This window comes from Cricetulus griseus, assembly GCF_003668045.3.
Source record: "Cricetulus griseus strain 17A/GY chromosome 1 unlocalized genomic scaffold, alternate assembly CriGri-PICRH-1.0 chr1_0, whole genome shotgun sequence".
In the NCBI taxonomy this organism is placed as follows: Eukaryota; Metazoa; Chordata; class Mammalia; order Rodentia; family Cricetidae; genus Cricetulus; species Cricetulus griseus.
The window spans coordinates 218,995,337-219,018,362 of NW_023276806.1; the positions used below are offsets into that span (position 1 = coordinate 218,995,337).

The following is a 23,026-nucleotide window of genomic DNA, read 5'->3' on the forward strand; positions in this document are numbered from 1 at the left end:
CCCTGTAGATGGGAGACTGAGTTGAAGCTTGTTTACTAAAACAATAGTCTGTGAGCCACTGGATTTGTTTGTAATTATGTAGTGGAAACATATGAAGAATCCATGGAGATTTACAAGAAATGACTAGCTAAAATGATGAAAGTGTAGTCGTTACAGGACTTGCTCACCTTTTTCAATCCCCTCTTCTGTGTCTTTTTTTTTTCCACAGATCAAATGATTTATTATTATAAGTTACATTCCTGTTCTGTGTCTTAGAGCAAACTGTCCATCTAATCTTTAAATTACTGGAATGCCATAGGAGAGTGAGAATTCAACAGATATGAATTTGGTGAGTTAGTACCCTGAAAGTAACGGTTTTAATAAATGAAATTTGCCAGAGGTCAGAAACAATACAGGAGAGGAGTCATAAGGGAGAGCATTTGTTTTCTCATACATGTTTGCCTTTTGTTTGTTTTGTAGCACTAGCTGGCTTGGAACTAAAAAACAAATGTATCCTAAGATGGCTTCCAACTCACAACACTGGCTCCTCTGCGCCACCACCCACACAATCAGAGAGCTAGGACTCTGGGAGTGCGCTATAAGCCTGATTCCTCACATGAATTTGAATTCTGTGGGCTTCTGAATTTCCCTGTCAGGTTCGAAAAGAATAAGCTGATGACTTATGAATGTCAAGCTGCCAGAGAGAAACCTTTGGTGATCTTCACAGGCCCTCCTACAGTTCCCACACTTGCCCATCTATGCCCCGGATGAAGCAAATCAGAATTTCTGAGGATGTCAGTCAGGCCTCAGTCATTCTAAAAGTCACCCAGATGGCTGTAACAATCAGCTTAGGTAAAGGCTCAGATTGTTTCATTTCTCCTTTCTTCACCTTCCTCTCTCCACAGCACAAGGCCACACACCTATGTGTAGTTGCATCCCTGACTGGCACAGAATGACTCAGGATGTGATTTGAGGGGAAATGCCAGCTGATTCCAAGCTAGTGGTGCCATTCATGGGTACTTATCTTGCTTTAGGATTCTTCTGAGCCACTTTCTAGTCTGCAGACACTGAGAGAGCTTATGGGAAGGAATGTAAATACTAGATTCTTGATACCTGTATATGTTAGAATCTAGTGCCATAGGCACACCCCCACCCCAGGATCTCAAATATGTGTTTTGTCCTCTTCAAGGGATGCTCATATTCTCTTCAAGTTAAACTTTCCAGGTGAATTTATTTGTTTGCTATCCCAAAGTGACCTGCAATTACTTGCATTTTAGGAGTTATGAAAATACTGGTTTCCTGGATTGCTTTGGGTGAAATCAAAGTATTAACCTTGTATGTTGACTTGGCTACTCTGTGCCCGGTTTATGGGTGAAACAGTAGTCTAGATGTTGGTGGGAAGTATATTTAAATCAGTAAACTTTGAGTAAAGTGGGCTGCCCTCAGTAAGGAGAGAGGGCTTCATCTAATCTGCCAAAGATCTTCAGAGCAGATGCTGGCGTTCCCAAAGAGGAGATGATTCTGTTGGCAGCATGAAACTTCTGACTCGCTAGTCTGTCCTCTACATCTCAGCCTTAGAACCACAGCATCCCTTATCCCAGTCTCCACCCTCTGGCCAATTCTATAGATTCTGGGCTTGCCAGCCTCCACAACGTATGAGCAAATTCATTTAAAAATCTCTCTCCCACCTCTCTCAGGACACCTTTATGCCTTCAATATCTGATATGTATTTCCCATTGGTTCTATTTTTTTTTAGAAGGATTCCACATGGTTGTGCTTCAGTACCCTTGGGAGGCTGGTTTCAGGACCTCCCTTCCTTTGAGCATCTACAGATGCTAAAATCTTTGTGTAAAAGCGTGTAATATTTACATATAATTTACACATCTTCCTGTATACTGAAAGCCTTCTCGGTACTATTTGCAATACCTAATGCAATGCAAATGCTATGAAACTTATTGTTCTATTACTCACAGGGCAATGACCAAAAGTCACAGAGGGTGTGTTTTCAAATGTTGCCAGGCCACAGTTAGTTGGCTTCGTAGATACAGAAACAGAGGATATAGAGGACTGACTGAAATTGCTTTTGCTGTTACTTCCCTTTCCTTCTTTCCCAAGAAGGCTCAGAGCTCATTCTCTTCTCCTTTCATAAAGCTGGTTCTACAGTTTGCTCCCCACAAATAGGGACACAAATTAGACAGTACAGTGTATTCTGCAATTAGAATTTTTCTTTGATTTTTCATTTTTCCTAAATGTGTCCTTCATGAACATCTAGGTCACTTACATACACCAGCTATTTCATATCTGAGACACAGTTTTGCTGTTAAACATCTTCAAAGGTAAGTGAAAGAACTTTGACTCATATCTGAAGTCTTAGAGCCTGATGACCAGTTTTCCCAGTTTGGATTAAAATTTCCACCGGCTTCTGGTCACCTGATGAATTAAAGACAGTGGGGGCAATTTGGGAGATAAAGATATTTTATTCAGCATCTTTTGGTAACTCTTATGTGACTATCTTGTCTATGCACATACTTCTGGATTAAAAACTAAAACCAGGACTGTATTTTCTTCTAAAACACATATATTGGATCATTTAAAGGAGAACCTAAAACTAAAGCACAATAATTGCTTAAGTCGTTAGCAAATGATACCCAAGCCAGAATGAGAAGGAAGCAAGAGTGCTTGCTCAGTCAATACTGACATTAGCTTTGTGGCATGATGAAACAAATAATTTTAAAAATTCTGATGATTTCTAAGACCTTTCGTCCTTGCCTCTCCACTCAGTGTTACCATGATCTCATTGGCTTGTTGACTGTATGATATTGCAAATATTAACCATACTACCCACTATTGCCACAGGCCACCAGGACTCAGTTAATATAATTAGAAAACTCTATGTTATGATAAACATTATAGACATTGACTGGAACAGCATGGACTACTTCTGGGAGCTTTAGAATTAAAGATATGCTTTCTGTATATCAAAACAGCCTAAAAGGTCCTGGCTTTCCAAAATGTGCTTCCCCTTATCCCATAATCCTTACAGTATTTTCCTGGCAACTCAGCAAACCCCTTAAAACTGAACAAAATTAGGATTTTGTGCTTCTATGTTTACAAAAAGAGCCCATCAGGCTGACAAACTTGATAATCTTAAAAAAAAAAAAACTGTTCTCATTTCAAAGGTCTAGAAAATAAAGGTTATTTACTACACAGGCCTAGACTTCTTGTTAAGTCGTTTGTGAGATAGCAAATTAGAAAAACATGGCCAGCGTTAGAGGTTACTCAATCACGTTGAAGCTGGGCCTTTCATTCCAGAAGCTCTTGTTCCTCAAATTATATCTGATAATGTCCTAAAGTGTAAACATATTTTAGTTCAAAAAGATACTCAGGTCTTAGATATAAAATGGCACAGAGCTTCCTAGGATGAGACGAGAGGATTTAGCTCCCTACCTCATTAGATGCCTGTGTCCGAGGTAGGTCTCGGTACTCTAATATTTGAGGAACTGAAATTTTGAGGTAGAGTGTTTGCTTTCCATTTTCCTGTGCACAATCACATTAATAAAGGGGTTGGTGCACCAGCCAAAGCTAAGACCTGTCATTTGGGCATAATCATGGCAACAGAGCAGAGCTGAACATATGCAAGTGTAGCCCTATCCCAGTCCCAGTGTGTCCAATGGAAGAGAAGCCACATGTCATTAGCCACGAGGAGTAAAACTCCCCCAAATCTCTGACAGAATCTGCACTTGCAAAGTAGAAACCCCATCTACGTTTGTCAGCAATTCAAGTCATGTTGGTGGAAAATCTTCCACCGACTCAGCTTCAAAAGTATCATTATCTCTAGAACAGTATGGTTCCGACAAACTTAGAAACAGCACCATCCACTGAAGTACGCTTCAGAGACAGGAGGGGACTCGTCTGGTAACACTTTGAGGGCATCCACATGGGTGGGCAAGCATACGCTGCTCTGAGCGGAGGAAGTGGCACACCACAATTTCTTCCTAAGTGCGAGGTCTTTATAAACTCATCCTCATGGGGGCTGTTTTAAATAGAAAGAAAATGACACACAGTCCCCAAACAGGCTTCCTAACCGTTTGAAGAGGGCTGCCACTTTCCCAAAACATTAGGTTACTGTGGGGGGAATTTTCCAAAATTGTCAACAATTCCATTTTTAAACTCACTTCTTCCTCCCAAACCCAGGACAGACGCGGTACAGCCCGGAGTATGTTTGGTCTGGTAGGAGATGGGAATTATTTTTACTCTGCTGACTCCTACCTGACAGTGGAAGACGTATTCTGGTGTGGTTTTCTTGAACTTCATGTTCCAAACCAAGGCCACGCCATCTGGTTCATGGGGAGCATCTTCATTGTTGTTGTAAGAAGCAACCATCAGCTCAGGGTACTAAATGAAGGAGGTTACAAGGATTCACCACGTTAGGACAATAGCATAGGAATTTCCTCATGATCTTCCTGCATCTGTGTCTTCAACATATCCTATCAGTGTGCACCGCCACAACTGTCTCATAAGAAATTCCTCATCCTACATATTTACTCTGTGTTACACACTTCAGGCTGTCGTATCTTTTTAAATTTTGGCACGTTAATATCAAATCAACACACCCTGTTTTTGTCTCCCACATTTGTTCGTGCATGCATGGTGAGTAGAGTGGAAACACGCTCGGATCCTATAGAATCGGTCTCTTTGGCCTACCCTCTCCTTTCTCCTACATTGGTTTCCATGACAACTTTCTGTTCTGATTTTTCTTTCTTAGTTCTTTGCAAAACCCATGCAGACTCTCCTTTTGTTACATACATTCCTAGACAAGGCTAGTCTCATGCTTCTTAGCTTTTTCTTTTGTTTTTACCTTTTTTCTAGGTGATCTCATCAATCCCACTGGCTTTTAAAATCTTAATATGTTGTTAATCTCCAAATTTCTCTGTAGGCTTGATGTTCTCAGAGCTGTTGATATTAGTATTTGACAGCCCACTGGGGTTTGCTGAGGATGTCGGGAAACTTACCAGCACCAGGAGGAACACGTAGAAAATAGGCCCATAGGCTTTCTCACAAAGCTTGCTCCTTATCTAGTGCTCCCCGTGTTTGTGCTTTATACATGGTATTCACCTAACTGGTCCAACCAGATGTTCTATTTTCATCTTTACTCTTTCCTTCTTCTCCATCCATATTCTGTCTATTACTAAGTACTGCATACATTTTTGAACCTCCATTTTGTTTTCATTCTTAAGGGCAGAGACAACTAAATTAACTTCTTATCTGCTGAGGCAGAGTATCAAACTCCTGGGATAGCTGCCTGTTCTTGGGCTTTCCACAGTCTATGCCCATTGACTCCCTACTCCAACCTTTGCCAGGATGAAGTTGTCAAGTATGTATTTATTAAGTTTCTCTCAGCTTGGCAATTGATGGCTTATCATGACTTTCAAGTCATATCTTAGGACCTTTCCTTTCACCTGTGAACACTCCCTACCCAGACTCATCAGCTAACCATGAAGCACACAGGTACTACCTCTGTACCTAGCACTCTGCTCTCAGGCTCACTGTAAGACCCATCTGTGTTGCTTACCTCACTAACTCACCTTCGAGACTGAATGACGATACTAAGCTCTCGAGACAATCCTAACCATCTACCCTTCCCTTGCCTCTTAGCACCTTATATTTTCATGCCCTTATTACAGCGCTTGTTCAGTTGAAGTATGTTCCTTTCTCACTGTGTATTTCCCTAAATCACAAGCCCTTTGAGCATTAGGACTAGAGTGTTTTTTGTTGTTTTATTTCTGACCCCATAGTTGAATAAATCCCAACATACCGTTGTGTTCAGGTCAGAAATCTATGAAATACTTTATAATTTTTAGTTTAGAAACTCTGTTATTTCAGTAACACTGTGATCAGTATAAGCATTAATTCCCTTGTTATCAAACACCACAGTAATAAAATTCCATAATATAAGAAGCATAATCATACAATAACAAGGAAGGCTCTAAAGCTGTGGTTCTCAGCCTATGGGTTATGACCCCTCTGGCAAACCTCTATCTCTAAAGTATTTACATTATGTTTCATAACAGTAGCAAAATTACAGTTATAAAGTAGCAACAAAAATGATTTCATGGTTGGGGGGTCACCACCCACAGAACTGTATTGAAGGGTCACAGCACTCGGAAGATTGAGAAAGATTGCTCTAAATGGGTGTTGAACTCACCCTACATGAACTCTGTCCTTAGTGTGATCAAATAAAGAGAATGAGACTTGTGAGCAGCAGCTAAGTTAGGACACATTTCACACTAATCTCTTACCTGGGTTTCTCACGAGTGGCTCTGTTACACACCAAAATTATTACAGCGCATAGGAATCTCTTCTCATATCTGATCTAGTTTTCTCTTTCTATTCGCTATGCTATGTGTATGTTCAAATAGCACAAAACTTATACAAATTTGAACACTGACTTTTTCTTCATATGAACCATAGCTAAATCTGTCTTCGATGTGGCTTTATTCATTCAACTACAGAGAGTTACACTTTACTGGTTGCTACAGAGGAGGTGTAGGCAAACAACACACATGGATGTGGCCACCAAGGGAAGTCATCATTCTTTATTAGAAAATGCCCCTTAGCAGATGAATCAAAGCCTATTAAGCAAGGCCTTTGATTCAGAGCCCATTCAATGAAACTAACATCCAGATAAACACAGAAGTCTCCAGACTGTCCATCTGAAGTTTAACTATGTCACATGTGAAAAGGCGAGTCTGTAAACACTGACACCACTACCGCAGGGGCCAGAGAGCAGCCAGATGTGTCTGCCACAGCATCCCACAGCTTCACATCTGGGTCTCATCGTTCACACCCACTTGCAGGTTTTCTTCTTTTTTCCCCCCCCCATCTAAAAATATTTTAACTTGTTTGGCTTTTAAGTTTCTTTAGCAAACAGGCAGTGCGTTAGTGAAAACACCAGGAAAATGCCTCTGGCAAGGTTTCCTATAACAGGAATTACAAGGTGTAGAGGGACTGACTTACGTCTTACCTCATGCAGACTGTTAGGGTTTCAGAGTGTCTTCTTATATATCTTTAAAAAAAACTATTTGTTGGAGCATGGCTAGTCATATTTAGTCATTATCAAGTTTCCAAGCAATTATGAAATTTTAAATGTTTAAAATTATGCTTTTAACAATTGTGAAATTTCTGGTCATTTAATTACTCATAAAGACTGGATTATCCTATATTTAACTTAAAGAAATTTTACTCAGAAATTACTAGCTTCGCTCTCAAGTCAAGCTAGGACTTCAGGAGAAACAGAATCTAATATTTCTTAGACAGAAAAGAGCCAGCACGTTTTAAGTGGCCCTTATGTTCCAGACACTGAGCTGGGCAATGTCTTAACTCACTTGTTACTCATAACTGTATAAAGAAGGTAATGGTTTACTCATTTCTGCAGACAAGGAAGATGAGCCTTGGGGCAGTGCCATGTTCCAAGTCATATTGCTTCTGAATGACAAAGGGAGGAAGTCAGTGGAGCTCAAAGACTACACTTCTTTCTGTCCACAGTGGCATTGCATCCAGAGCTGTCTGTACACAAATAAAATGTGGCACCAGAGGTAACATGGGACAAGAATATTCATGTTAATATACTCTGTTCTGTGTGAGGTCACCCTTGGTTCATCCTTGGGAAATAAGACACATGAAGGAATAGCATCAGCTCAGACACTAAAGCACAGCAATGTGCAGCAGGAGGGCAGTATCAGCAAGGTTCTATAGAAGCATGGGCATATGGTAGGGGTGGAGATGGCAAAATGCTCCTCTCATTAGGGATGGGTATTTCAGGGAGACAGTTGGGAAGGACATCTGAGAGACGGCAATGGTGAAGAAGTTGAAGGAACCTCTATTACTAAAGACAGCATGCACTTCCGACACAGGTCTTGGAGGATTTGAACTGGATCTGACATGAATGCCTCTTTCCAGAAGATGCTATGCAAGCTGCTAAGGAAGGAAAACAACCAGTAGTCTGGCCAAGTTTTGATTCTTAGCAGCAACCAACAGCTGTGTAATTGGACTTAAGGCACACTTCACAGAAGAGAAATTGTGCCGGGTGATGGAAACCTACCCAACTTCCCACAGCTAGTGAGGTTATGGATCTTAAAGAACCTTCTATCACCACTTTTCTAATCTAACTAATCCCAAGTGCCTTCTAAATACTACTATTTATATCTACAAACAGGTGTAGCTTTCACATATCATCAAAGAACCTTCTCTTTGTAGCAGACAGAACCATTACAAAATACCATGACTGGTCAAAACGTAAGTGATCACGGGCTGCCTAGATCCAGTTGCTTTATCTATGACTATCTAAGATTTGGGAATCATTGAGGAAGAAGGGTGGAGAGATTGTAAAAGTCAGAGAATCAGAAAATGAGAATGTGTCTCCTAGAAGTGAAAGGGAAGCTACATCCATATTACCTCAACAGTATGCCTGCCTAAACAGGAGCTGAACAATGACAACATCAGTAGAATTGCTATTGTGGAGGAGGAAATGTCGTGGGGCCTCAGCCCTAGACAAAGAGCTGCAGGCAAGTAAGAACTGCTGAGAGAGGGAGAATTACTCATCCACAGGGATGAGGCCCCCTGATTGGTTATCTAGTTCTAAGTGGGCATTCCTGAAATCGTATACATGGGTTCAGCAGGTTGTACTTATATTTCTATGCATTTATATGTAGGAGGAAAAAGAGGAAAGGAATATGTGGGGGAACAAGTTGGGGGAACACATGGAAGTGGTGGGATGGAGGAAAGAGGGGGGGATAATATAGTTACATTTCAATTAAAAATAAAATTAATATGATAATATAATGTGTATGAACACAATATAGTATCTATTAATATAATATATAATATAACTAATCCTTACAAAATGAAAAACTACTTATGCTGACTCTAATATGCAGAGACTAGATGTAGAGAGACCATTAAGGACTCTATTTTCTAAGATAGGCAAGAAGGAGAGTGCTTATAAACTCCAAGTATTAATGGATTTGAATTAGTACCAGAAGGAACTCTCTTTTGATTCTATAAATTTGACTGAATTCATAACTAGACAAATTTTTAAAGATTGTTTAGGTTAGTGTCTTATGTGACTCCAGGATTGGAGGCTGTCTTTTACATAGGCAAGGTGTATATATTGTGTGAACAAGGCAAAAGTCTGACTTTATATACACTTAGACAAGCTGACAAATGGGCTATGGACAGTGTTCTTGTGCTAGATGACAGAGTTAATATTTCTTTATGAGAGGACTGTTTACATGATATTTTACAAGTATTACAAGATTAGAGTGCTATTGCCTAAGGAACTCAGAATATAAAGCAGAATTATGCAGATCTCTCATGTTTCTTTCCTTTTCTCCTACCAGTTTCAATTGTTTCACACATGAAACTCAGGCATACTTGGCACCATTACACACTAAGCCAGTGTCACACCCTTCTCTTTTTTCTTAATGTCACTAAGGGTGCCTATACCAGTTCAGAACTCTCTTCAACTCAGAAGCATGGAAATCAGGCTCTTTGAACTCATAAAACTATTGTGACACAAGAATTATTGATTATATTTTTTAACTCTATAAAACACATGTCTTACAATTTCAAATCCCTTCCCATAGTGTAGACTGGCAGGTTCTCTCTCTCTCTCTCTCTCTCTCTCTCTCTCTCTCTCTTCTCTCTCTCACCACACACACACACACACACCGAAAGAGAGAGAGAGACAGACAGACAGACAGACAGACAGACAGACAGACAGACAGAGACAGACTGAGAACGAGACAGAGAATAACGAGGCAAAGGAAATGTAGTCCTTCCCTGGCAGAATTTTTATGCTTCCTAGTTTCACTTCCTTTGACACAAATGTCATATGGGAAGGACCTTGTGTGAAAACAAACCCATGGAACCACACACTGAGGTGAGGTGGGAACAGCCCCACTCCTGGTAGACCAGCAGTCTCTTCAGGGAGTGTTAGCAGCTGACTTGGGAACCACTAACAGTTGCCTTGGTTGAGGAATGTGTCAGATAAAGTTCCTGCCTGATTTCCAGACCATGAATAAGTGAACACACCAAGTTAAGTGTTTCCTAGGGCTTGGATCTGATTCCTCTGTACACCAGGGCATGCTCACAGACCACCCACACACTGCAGGGAGACTGAGTAAGCTTGGCTGTCTTCATCTTTGTACAACAGAGCTCTCTGTGCTCTGTTGTTTGGATGTCAAAGCAGATTCAAGGGCAGAGAATCCACACCTACTTGGTGGCTGCTGACAGCACAGTTATGAGGATCGTATACTCTCCTTCAATTCCTAACAGGATTAGATGAGACTCTTCTTATATCCCTGTTGCTTATCTCCCTACATCATCTTCTTCTTCTTCCTTGCCTAAATCACAGTCTTCTGAAATGCTTTGTCTGACTGGAGAGTGAGCCCCACTTACAATGAATTCTTCCAGTACTTGCTGCCTGTCTAGATCACTCAGTACCTCCAAGCTCTTTTGGTTTCAGCTTCAGAAGTAGCTCTTTGAGGGAAACAGCAGTTAAAACCTATGCAGCAGAATGCTGCAAGACTTGAGTCCAGCTCTACTGTATCCTAGCCTAGTGATTGTTAGCAAGTTACTTAGTATCTACTGAGTCTTGGTATCTTCAGCTATGCCGTGAACATATTGATAGTGACTGCCTTATATAATTCTCTTGAGGGTAAAATAAGATAAAGTCTTTAAGGCAGTTGGTATAGTACTTGGCATATAAGGCATATGGATTAAAAACAAATTCACTACATGGATCAAAATTCAGACCACCTGCATTCAAAGTCTGACTTCACCACAACTAAGTTATGTGCTTTTACATGTCACTTAGTTGCTGAGTGCTAGGCATAGTGATTTGTATCTTGTCAACTGGTTGGGTTGTCTATTTATCAAGTTGAATTTTGCTTGCCTATTTTCACTTCAAATATCAAGTTTTGGGTTTGGACTTTTTTAACTAGGCAAGGAGGAGTTTTATTTCAGAGAATGAAATGGTTATATTTGTATTTAAGGAGAATTGTTTGGTTATATGTCCCAAGGAAAAACTCTGAGTGGACATGCACCAAGTAGAATGTACAGTTTTGAGGTTTTCTTTAATTTGTTGGAAACCAGGTCGGCTCAGAGATGAAAGGTGTGCACCACCATGCCTAGCCTAATTACAAGGTTTTCCATAAAGCAGATGTAAGTTTGATGGATATGTAAATAGAAAAATGTACTTCTTGCTGATGGATTGGGACAGGAAGATGAGGGAGAAGCTAGTTATATTGATGATGAAAGGTGTACATCAGGTCCTGGGGTGTATTATGATGTCTTCAACATACAGGTAATAGAGTAGGCAAAAGAGGATTGGAGATATGGAAGGAGGAATGATGAGTTAATGATTAGTTTGAAATTTTCTGGGAAACTTGTTTTGATCTGTTTGAGGTAAAAAGTAGAATTAGAAGGGTGATTGAGTAGGACGTACTACACTGTAGTTAAATCTGTAGCCATGGAGTCCGGTTCAGTGAGTGTATCAAAAAGAAGAATAGGAGTTAGATACCTGCAAAAGTGAGAGAACTTGAAAAGAGTAGAGAGAATTCAGTGAGAGAAAGTTGTTTTTGAAAGCACAGGGAAGACAACCAAACTGGCTGAACCAGAGGTCAGAGCAGATGAAGACTTAAACGTATCCACAGGACTCAAAGAGTAGGAAACCAATGGTGACTACAATTAGAAAAGTTTCCCACACAGAGTGGTCTGGCCATTTGTCTGTTACTGAAAACATGTTAATTAATAAGTACAGCTATCTGAATGGAGAATTAGGCCCCAAACTTCAGAAAAATGTGAACAAAAACCAATAGGCATAAAGAAGAGAGTCATAGATTAGTAAATATATCCAAAATATAGGAGCAACTACCTTATTGTTTTATATGTCATAAGAACACAAGTCAAATTTGTTCCATTCACACTAATTCTCACCTGGAGAGACCAGTCCATACATGTGACCACTCGATGTTTAGACCAATGCTCATCGTAGAACTGACGATTGAAAGAAAGGTTGGCGCCAGCCTGCACATCCCTAAGAAGGTTTAAATAGCAGAGGTAAAAGGTGAGGTTTCAGATCAGAGTTACATAACAAAAGTATATAATAACTCCTGGAAGGCAGAAGGCCACTCCAGACAGTAGCACATGATCGGGAGTAAATGATTGAAAATATCCTTTATGAAAAGCTCTTTCTACTGGCTCAGAAAAACTTTCTGAATTTGTTCTGAGCTTGGTGTAAAATGTACAGTTTATTTCAGGTTCTTATCTTAGTGATTCTTGAAGCATTTTTCTTCTCTTTAATTTGCTCTAGCCTGAAGCAGAATTATTAAATATTCCCTTGGCCAGTGAGAGGGCTCAGCAGATAAAATACTTTTGTACAGGCCGGATGTCCCAAGTTCAATCACCTGATCCTATGGTAGAAGGAAAAACTGACTCCCAAAAGTTTTCCTCCCATATCCAATTGAGTAATCACACTCACACACACACTAACATTAAATTTAAAACAACTAAATTTTCTTGCTATTATATGAGCATAAAAATATAGGGAGCTATTTGATATCAATATTGCCTTCTGTGTTATTAGACCCCAAATAATATACATGTTTCTATCTCTGAATTGTGATTGGTCATGGCAGTTGCCTCCTTGAGTGACAGTAGGTGATAATTTCTACAATGGGACAGGTATGGTGGAGAACTAGTGTATCTCAAGAGTGTTCCAGACGTCAATCATGTCAGTCATGGACCAAAAGAACATTTCGTCTCAGAGGACTGATGGTAATTTGGCCAGTGTTTGTTTGGCTAATGCTCAATTGGTCTTGGTACTGCCTTTGAAGAACTCTGTACTCATACAGTTGCCTCAAGAGTCTGCGTGCTTAAGTTGAGTAATGTCTGTTCCGTGCCAGTAGCTACTTGATCTGCACAAGAATCTGCCTAAATTCCTTCACTTTCAGTTCAGGAATTTGTCTACAGTCACTTTTCCTCAGTTCACATTATTCTACTACATCACGTCAATACCACTCACCTCGGTCACTCTTGTCCAGAATGAGAAGCCTGACTTCAGAAAATATCTCTCTAACTTCTGATCAGTTGACATATATAATTTCCCTTTCCTCCCCTTGACTCTTACATCCCCCCACTAATCCTGGGGCAGCTCCACTACTACAAACTCAGGTAAGAGGTGTGTGCAATTTAGTCCTGGCAGAAAACCAGGATGGTATTGAGTAATGTACTAAGATTGGAAGGGGAGACCATTAAAACCAGCTGAGCTACCTGAAATTTTTTTTAAAGAAAACAAACATTGGTAGACAATGCAAATTGAAGATCCTGCTTATCTCTTCTGTGCTGTTTAATAATATCACCTGTTGAGAATGTTTCCAAAACATCCCCGTGAAATTATTGTTTATGCCTCTGGTCTGTTCTTTTTAGTATCCTCAATGTTGATATCACATTGTCCTTTAAGAATGCATTGTGTTTTAGAAATCATAATAAAAAATCAGATTCGGTGCAAAAGGCAAATGATCCTACCTTCACGCGTTGTTCTCAGACCAAAGGAATCTGTAGCAACAATCCAACTATGTCTATTTCTTACCTTTCTTCTAAAGTGCCTCCTGATACCTCGTGGTGATACCTCATGGCTGGAAGCTACTGCCCCTTCTAACACACCAGCCACAGTAACACAGAGTCATATGGAGTCCCCTCCACCCATTTCTTTGGCTGATTTTTGTTTACTTTATCTGTCAATATCTCTTTGTCATATGTTTCCTAAAATGTACCAATGCATGTGTAACACCTACATAATCTTACAGTTCCAAACTGTTGTTTCTCACCTCTGTTGTGACTCTATACAGCTCCTGCTTCTTTTCACCAGGTCCCTGTTTGTTTAGTCAACAAGACACAATCTAGAAGATCTATAGATCAACTGCACAGGTGAGTGTTTCTCACCGGATGACATGTGTGACTCTGCTTGTCTCTATCACCTGGCTCCAGATGTCAAGTTCAAAAGAATTTGACAGGGCCACATGAGAGTCACAGGGAAATGCTAAACCAGAAGTTATAACCATTGTCCACAGCCAAAGCTGTTTGATAAGATCAATCCAGGAATTTCATCTTCCTCTCACTTGCTAGACTTGGGTTCTGCCTAGTCCCTACATAAATGTATTTATAATCAGGAAGTAAAGTTGGGCAGACAGTGGGCACCAGGTCAAATAGCACTGAGAAAGGAAGACAACTTGAGTCCACTGCAGGACAAACTTGGGCAGCATAGAGAGATTCCCATAGCCTAAAAAGAACAGTAAGACAATAGAGGCAACAACTCTTTACACCATATTTTTCCAAATGTATATAAGCAACAAACCCGTCTTTCTCCTCCAGCTCCCGGCCGCTGTAGTCAAAAAAGATGTCAGAATCCTCAGCTAGTGCTCTTTCAATTACTCGGATTGTTCGGTCAAAGAAGATGAGGAATTCCTCCGAGTGCAGGATCTGCTGTTTTTCTTCCTCTGTCAGCTCCCTTGGAGGGGCTTTTTATTCAAGAGAGATAGTTAGGGAAGCAAAAGGGACAATTGAAAACTGTTGTGGAGAAATTCCATCTGTGAAAGAGTTTGCTTATCTGGGGAGAGATAATGCACAGGAAAGCAAACCATCGTTCATTAGGATTATAGATTGTTCTCCAAAGGTGGTGTGGGGTATTATGATACTCCCAGGACTGTACAATAAAGCGGTACCTTGATTGGGGCACAGGGTAGAGCCAGTGACTAGCTGACCGAATTGGCTGTAGAGAAGCCTGTAATTTGGATAGAGAAACCGAACAGGAAGGAAAGGACTAGAGTTTGAGGAAAGAGATGTGTCTCTTGCAGTGTCTCTGGCAAAAAAGCAAGGTCAGCTAGTTGCTACTCAGTCTCCCTGAGCTAGCAGGTTTTCATCCCAGCCTTTGACTTCTGAGTCTTATTGATAAATAGAATGATACAGACTTAATTTAAACCTACTGTGGCAGAGCCTGGCCACGGGACAGGAAACCCCAGCAAGCCACGGCCTGAGTGGCCAGTGGGGCGCTGACTGAGGGGCCATGGCGCAACAGACAATAATTAAAATAGCAGTAGATTCATTGCAGCCACCAAGCTAAAAGAAAAACATCAAAAGGCTTTTGTAGTTATCCTCCCTAGAAGATTTCTTATCTCATCTACTCGCTATTTTGAAGAATTAAAAATGATTACAAATGAAAATAGATTGGCATGCTCTACACTATCAATTGTAAATGTTATTTGCTTTCAAATTGAGTGGGGAAAAAACTCAAATAGGGCAGAAAAATACATTGATAAAATTGTACTAATTAGGATATATCTGCGATGCAGTGCAGATGGTCTTCGCTCTCCCCTAGATAATTCCCCTTGACTTCCCAGGGCTAGCTGGGAAGCTGACATCACTATGAAAAGTTGACTATGTCCTTCCTAGTGTGCAGCCATTCAGGGCATCTCTGAAACATTTTGCAGTTGCTTTTATGACTTAGAGCGGTTATTTTATTTTAATCTTATCTGGTTAAATTTGAAGAAACTAAAGGAGACAGACAGATGAAATAACTGTCAGGGTTCCATGGAGTCTGCAACTCAGCTTATCTTGGTGACAGCAGCGGGTCATATAAGCAACTCTTTTTGTATAAAACTCTAGGGGAGAGATAGGAACTTGTCCAGACTGGAGAAGCCCGTAGGGCAGAGGTTTTCAGCTGAATCTTTATGGTCTCTAGAGATCCTACTTCTACCTCTGAGCAGACAGCCAAGGAACAGTTGAGCCATCACTCACAGAAGAGTCAACAATTAAAATAACAGGGTCCGTGGTGAACTTAATTTCCTCAGAACTTCCAAAGACATCTAAGACCATCTCCACCATAAGGCCCAGGTTCTCCCTGGCCTCGTGATGAAAGGAATCTTTTAGGTACAGTCAGCTATTTTATATGTTTATTTAACTTGATTAATAATATTCCAAGGTCATTGTCCTAAGAAATCTGGACGGTTAGGAAGCCCTTCTGTAGAGTCATGACCGGGAATTTCTCTCTTCATTTTGGGATCCCCCTTCCTTGCCTCAGACCATGACCCTGGGAGTCTGAAGAGACTCAAGATCATTTATAAAAGACAAACAATAAAAACAAAAATGAGAATGATTCTGATGTAGTTGGTTCATACTTCAGAAATGCTGTCCAGTTAACAATATGATGAAGCATGGTTCATCAATTACAGCAGAAGACGTGCAAATGCAATCTGCTCATCTTTTCTGACAGTCGCAAACAGAATTAGGGACAGTTCTTTGATGGCTAAGGCATCAGAATTCTAAAATTGCCAGGTGTGTTGGGACTTTCCAAAATTCCCATCAGCTTCTATACGTAGTCTTGTTCAGATGCCAGTTTACAAAATGATGAATCTGGTGATGTCTAGATTCAGAATTTTGTTTGGGATTTGGTAGAAGCCATTACTAATGAGAATCCTAAGAAACCAACATTTTCTAGCTACCTGTTTGATCTGACTCTTATTTATTAATTTGAGCTTAAACCGTGAGCATCAGTCCAGTATATATATATCAGCAAACAGGTAAGCATTCAATAATAAATGATCAAGAAGTAATTTATGACTCTATTTTCTAAGCCTCTTTGTGCCACTTGAATTATCTTTTTTATGAATAAAGTAAAGCTACTCAATGTGACCAGGTGAAACAAAGATCAAATCTATAAAACAATAGGTCCTATTTGCTTGGTTAATAGTATTAACAAATGAGTTAACTTCACCAAACAGGGCTAGTATGGACCAAGCAGAATATCTTTTAAAAAGATTCAGCCTTGGCCACTGTTCATAGGTGACCTAAGACAAGCTTGAGATTAAGCAAAGTAGCCAGAACTTCCTCCTGTCACCCTTCCTGCTTCCCCTCCCAATATGAGGAAATTGAGAAAAATCTCCTCCCTGTTTATCTTTTTGAACTGCATCTACTTTTCCCTGTATCTCCTCTTGCAAGTCTATTACCCTGAATAAAAAAATAGTACCTGTGTAATTTTCTGTAATTTTTTCTTCCCTACAGCTTATTGTCACTTTGATCTTAGCTTTCAAGACATACAACCTCTTCTCTGGGAGAAACATAAATGACTGATCAAAGTGTCCTAGCAGAGGCCGAGTCCAGATAGGCGAAACAGCCGCCTCTGCAGACATTATCTTTAACAATACAATATTTGGCCTGAAATCAGATTGCTACTGAACCAAAACAAAGGATACACTTTATATTAAGCTTTGATGTCTAAAAGGGATCAAATGACATGGTTTGTTTGCACAAAATAATAACATGTATGTGCAGATGAGCACTTTCAGAATAAACAATGTCCAACTTACAAGTTAAACAAAATCATAGCTATTTTTGACTAAAACCAATCTTGTATTGCTTAAAAAATATTTAAATTGGTAAGTGTAGTTACAATATAATGAGAACATAATAGAGTACCCAGGATCCACAATCAAAAGTACACTTAGAAATAAAACCTCTCACACAGAAAAATAAAGTGTTAGTTAATGGAATCCACAAGGCTTCAACTACCAAAAAAAAAAAAAAAAAAAAAAAAAAAAAAAAAAAAACCAAACAAACCAGGATTGGCAGTTTCTTTTCCCCAGGTGAATGCAAAAAGGTAGAAATTAATTTAGAATCAAAAGCCACATCAGAGCAAACCATGGGCACAGTTTAGATAATACGTTGTTTGGCCTCATCATACAAACTGTGGCGAATTCCCTTCTGGAGCTGATTGCTAACAATGCTTCACCTACCTTTAAAGGAAGAATCTCTGTGAAAAGTAGAATATGTAGATGTGACTTACACAGTATCAAAGAACAAGAGAATTTAATCGTTTACCCAGTTACGTTGAGCCTGAATAACATGACTGAAATAACAGGCATGAAAGAGGTGCATCACACTCATGAAATTTTAAAAACTTGAGACAAAAATTTAGAAATTCTATGAATTTGTGACCTGCAAGATTAAAATCTAGTATGAGTTTTATTTAGGATCTCCTATTCATTATTTCATTATATAAATGTTAATTTCTTCTAGTCATATAAGAAGTATATTTTCAGGCAGCCTTTAAGATGGTTCTGTGCTATTGGCTGTGTTTTCTTGACTTTTCTCACTAATATGAACTCAGCTTCTTCTTCATTGGCCCCATTTACTGTATTCTCTAGCTCTTGTTTTCCAGGGTCCTCTACAAAGGCAAAATGTACACACTTTATACCTAATATTTTAATTTCATTTTATGTTTGCTTATATATGTAGGTGTTGTGTGTGTGTGTGTGTGTGTGTGTGTGTGTGTGTGTGGTGTCTTATTTTGATCACCTTCCCAATTTTGAGACAGGGCACCTCAGTCTCATCAATTGTCTAGGCTGGCCTTCTAGCTACTGAATCTGATGGTCTCTGCCTCCCTAGTGCTTGGATTATTGGCAGGGGCTGCTGCACCTGACTTTTCATCTGGGAGCTAGGAACCCAAACTCAGATTGAGTTTCCATTGCATGTAATTTATTGACGGAAGCCACCTTCCCAGCCCCCTAATACCTTTTTTAAGTTGAGATTTATATTTATAAAATACCCACTCCATAAATGGCTTGCCTCTTTTTTTTCAGTGTATCATTACATTGGAATATAAAAACATGGCGTTTAAAAGATATTTTTGCAAGACTATCTAAAAGATAAAAATAAGTAAACCACGTAGCCAGTGAAAACCTCAGATGAAATCGTGGCAATGGCCCTAATGGAAATTTTACAGTACAGTCAGTTCATAAACAGCAGCAGGGAAGCAAATGAAACTGGCGCAGACAGACATTTGTCTCTGAAGTTAACGGGAAGCTTGTGGCTTCTTCTGAATCTATAGGAGTGAGGATCCTGATATTCCTGCTCTGACTCTCTTAACCTGACATTGATGTTTGAATGGAGAGGTCTGCAGTTGATGGAAAGTAAAAAGTTACATGCAAGTTTGTGTACTCTGTGTGCAACAAAATTCATATGGCAAAATAGAAAACCAAAACTATTTTTCTTTATATTCAATGCACTTTGGTGTCAGATGGAGAAATATGTAAAAACAAACAAACAAACAAAAAAACCACTAGTGCACGTTGGAGGTTTTGTTTTGTTTTGTTTTTTTCTATCTCTATGTTTTAATTCAGGAAGAAGGAGAAAGATAGTAAGAAGGGGGGAAGGATGGAAGGAAAGGAAGGAAGGAAGGAGTCCCCCAAAAAGTGTTCCCTGGTTTGAAACTGTGTATGTCAAGTTTTAGCCCAGAGCACATTTTTATGGCTTAGTATAAGTCCCCTAAAGGCAGGGTTCCTGATGAAAGTGCTGACACAGCCCTAACTCCTACACAGTCCTGTGAATGGCGACACACTAAATCTGCTAGAGAGTCTTTTAAAAGTTTGCAAAATACTCTCCTGCTTAAAAAAAAGGCCAGATAGTTTGATGCCAACATAAACATGCTTTTAACCCATTATGTGCTAATTTGCAGAAATGCCATTAATGGAGAACGAGGCACACGGTGCTGTGGTAACAGGAAATGTTCTTTCAAACTTCTTTTTGACTTTTAGTATGGCTTTAATCAATTCCATAAAGCATGGGGAACAGTTAAAACTGAAGGGTGTTTTTGCTTGGAACTTAAGAAGGAGGTGCTTGCCTTTGCCAGGAAGATGGTTTGGGATTGGGGTTGGGGGAGGGGTGGCAGTGGGGAATCCCTGCCAAGGCCTACAAGAACACCAGGGTTGCATATTACTGGCCATGTTTTAAGCTGTTTTGCAAAAGGAAACAGAATGCATTTCAGTAGACCCTGGCTTATTTTGTTCCTGCCCGTATGCGTGACAGTGGCATTCACTTCAGTGGCTTTTTTTAAAAAAAAGATCTTTTAGAAGTTTAAATGTGAAATCACTCCCATTGAATCTGTTTAGAGTTTCTCAGAAAGAAATAAACCGGATGCCTTCTACCGATGTGACTGTTACGAGGCTGAATCTTTTTTCCGTCCTCAGTCACTCCCAGAACCTGACCTCCTGGATGCCTGAAACTGGGCATGGCCATCGCCTTACCGATGGCTCTTTGAAACAGAAAAACTGTTTGCCTCTTTTGATTTCAAAGCCATGAGTTACGGCAAAACTGAGCACAGGGAACTGGGGCACGCAAGGCTGTAACATCGTGGGGAGGGCACAGTTACAGACCTGGTACTGTAAGGCAAGGCCACTAATAATAATTTGGCAAACTCTCACACAGCACTTATTTTGTGCCAAGTTGTTCCATACTAGCCCCTTTGAGTCTTATATTAAAAAACAAACTCAGGAGGCAGGTATTATCTCTGCTTGCCAGATGGGCAAACTGGGGCCAAAAGAAAGAAAGCCAACCAAGTTAGTCTTTATTGATCATGCAGCTAATGAGAGGCAGAGCCCAGGTTTGATCCAGGTACCCTGACTTCAGACCCCTTTCTATTCCCTCACTACTTTCCACTTGCTTTTCTGTAACTGAGTTTGCATAATTATAATCAAGGCAAACTTGAACACACATGCAGAACTCAAATAGGTCTTAGCAGGAGGCAATTTTTAGTTTTTAATTTAGTTTTTTAGATTTATTTTTATTTTATTTGAATGGGTGTTTTGCTTGCATGTATGTCTGTGTCCTACTTGTGTGCCTGATGCCCACAGAGGCCAGAAGGAGGAGCTGAATCCCCTGTAACTGGAGGTAGAGATGGCTGTGAGATGCTACGTAGATTCTGGGAATCAAACTCTGGTCTTCTGGAGGAGCAAAAAATGCCCTTAACCGCTGAGCCTTCTCTCCAGCCTCAGGAGACAATTGTTAAAATTTAAGAAATGCCTCCACATTTTATCTATCCAAACCTCTAAATGTGCATGGATGCAATTTGGGATAGCTTTTTTTTTCTCATGAGAACACAGGCATCTGGAGCAAACGCATGGGCTCAAGACACATTCTTACAAAACTCTCCAATCAAGCACTTGCCGTGCACCAAGCCAGAGCCATGGCTATCTTTAAAATGTAAATATTAACAGGGATGCTTTTAGACCTTTGTTGATCTGTACCTGAGAAGCCTAGTTGGAAGTTGGGGAGAATCTTCTAGCACATACTCAGTTCTGCACGGGCTACTTGTCATTTTTCAGTAATGATGACAACTGAAAATCTCATCTCAGTGGACTGAGAGTCTTGACATAGTGAAAGAAAGATAATTTCTAAGGAAATGTCAGGAAGACAGCATTGAGGTATAACATACAGGTTGTAGAGTCAATCTACCTCTTGGCTCATGTGTTATAAGTAAATTATGTGTCCTGTGGCAGGTTTTTACATCTTTCTCTTCTGTTCTCCATCTGTACAATAAGGATAATAATAGTATATGCCCCCCCCCAAAGAAATTTTGAACAGTAGACAGTGTATTTTCAAGTGCTTGGAGGAGACATAAGTAGATATAAGCTCTTAATTGATGCTAGTTTTTATTTTGTCTTCTTCTTCCTTCCAGGGCTGGGATTGGAACCTAGGTCCCTGGACTTACTACGGAAGTGCTCTACCACTGAAGCAGATCCTCAGTGTTAGTAACTGTTATCACTGACGTAAGTGGGAGGGTATTTGTCCTATTATGGGCGGAGTTGTGGAAGAACACCAAACTGTAGAGTAGTGATTGCTGTTAATGTTTCCATGTAGTACATATGTAAAACTTCAGAATTAAGTGATAAAATAATTGCATCTTCCCCTCTTCAAATGATTATCTTTCATGGTCCAGCATGACAACTGATAATTTATCTTGTTTTAGCTCTAAAATATTTAGTAACCTCTTAACTGGAATTATGATTGGAAAGGAAGGTGGTTCCACTTAATTTTCATAAGTCAATTTGAAAACAACTAATTCTTGTCCTGGAGATTCCAGCATAAGTTTTTAAATGAAATTCATTGAGTAGCCATACAAAATACTATACAAAGGTCATGTGAGCTTAAGCTTGATTCGCTTCTATCATCTCTGAGTTTAGTAAAAGAAAACAGTAAAACAAAATCCTTGTCCAGTGTACCTCCTAAGCATACCTTCCTTTACTTCCTGCTTTTTGTCTTGATCTTCCAGTTCAGAATCATGACCAATTTTAGGTTCCACCATCTCCTCATCCTCCTCATCCTCTAGAAAGAAGAAAGAGAAAAAAACACAATATTTTTTCATCTTTAAATCAAAGTCTTGGGCTGATGGTGGGAGGTAGACTAAAGGGCAAAGTTCCAGCCATTTAGGGCAACTTCTAAGTAAATCGCTTCACAGAAAATGCCAGACAAATGTTCATGAATATATGAATAAATTATCTTCCCAATGGACCTCTTTGAAAGGCTCCCAACCTGCTGGGAAAACTGCACTGAGTGGGCACCTGTTATGGTCCCCCCCCCAGACCCTGACCACATGGGATGTCTCGGAATTGCCTCCCTGACCTCTGAAGCTTCCTTGGAGATGGCCCAGAAACAGGTCTGAAAATGTTTCCACCTGGAATGCTTTCCAAGCAAGGGACACCTGCTGCACAGATGACTCATTTCCAATTTCATTTTTGCCAAATCAATTTGTTTTTGACCTACAGGAAAGGGTTAAATACAGGTCTAACCCCAGGTCAAATGCCACTGGCAAGTAAACAACCAGGGATAGACCCCCAAAGTCAATGCCACTGGCCTGGGAGAAAACAACCCACTCCAAATGGCATTTGCACATTCACAATAGTTCCTGAATTAATGCGAATTTAATGAGCACTAACAAATGGATCCAGTCAACTGCCATGGCCAGATGTTACTGTGCCCTTTCTGCTCTCTGAAAATGTGGGTCTCTCTCCACCTGCCTCATTTAGAGGCATGCTTGGGACCACTGACTGAAACAGGATTTAGAAAACTAGGTGTTTCAAAGAAAATCTAACTCACAGATACAAAATGATAAAAAAAAAAAAGTACTGGAAGCGGTTTTCCTGGATTTTGAATCTAG

The 23,026-nt window shown here is 39.9% G+C and overlaps 1 protein-coding gene across 6 annotated transcripts in view; it reads right to left on the reverse strand.

Moving 5' to 3' along the window:
* The window catches only part of Dync1i1 (dynein cytoplasmic 1 intermediate chain 1), a 270,227-nt gene that overhangs the window by 95,755 nt on the left and 151,446 nt on the right, over positions 1-23,026 (reverse strand). For all 6 annotated transcript variants that reach the window (XM_035451088.1, XM_035451086.1, XM_035451087.1 and 3 more), the window contains 4 exons: positions 22,105-22,194; positions 14,396-14,558; positions 11,977-12,076; positions 4,249-4,374 (listed from right to left, as the gene is read on the reverse strand). In XM_035451088.1, coding sequence (XP_035306979.1) covers positions 4,249-4,374; positions 11,977-12,076; positions 14,396-14,558; positions 22,105-22,194 — 479 coding nt within the window. The remainder of the gene's footprint in view (positions 1-4,248; positions 4,375-11,976; positions 12,077-14,395; positions 14,559-22,104; positions 22,195-23,026) is intronic.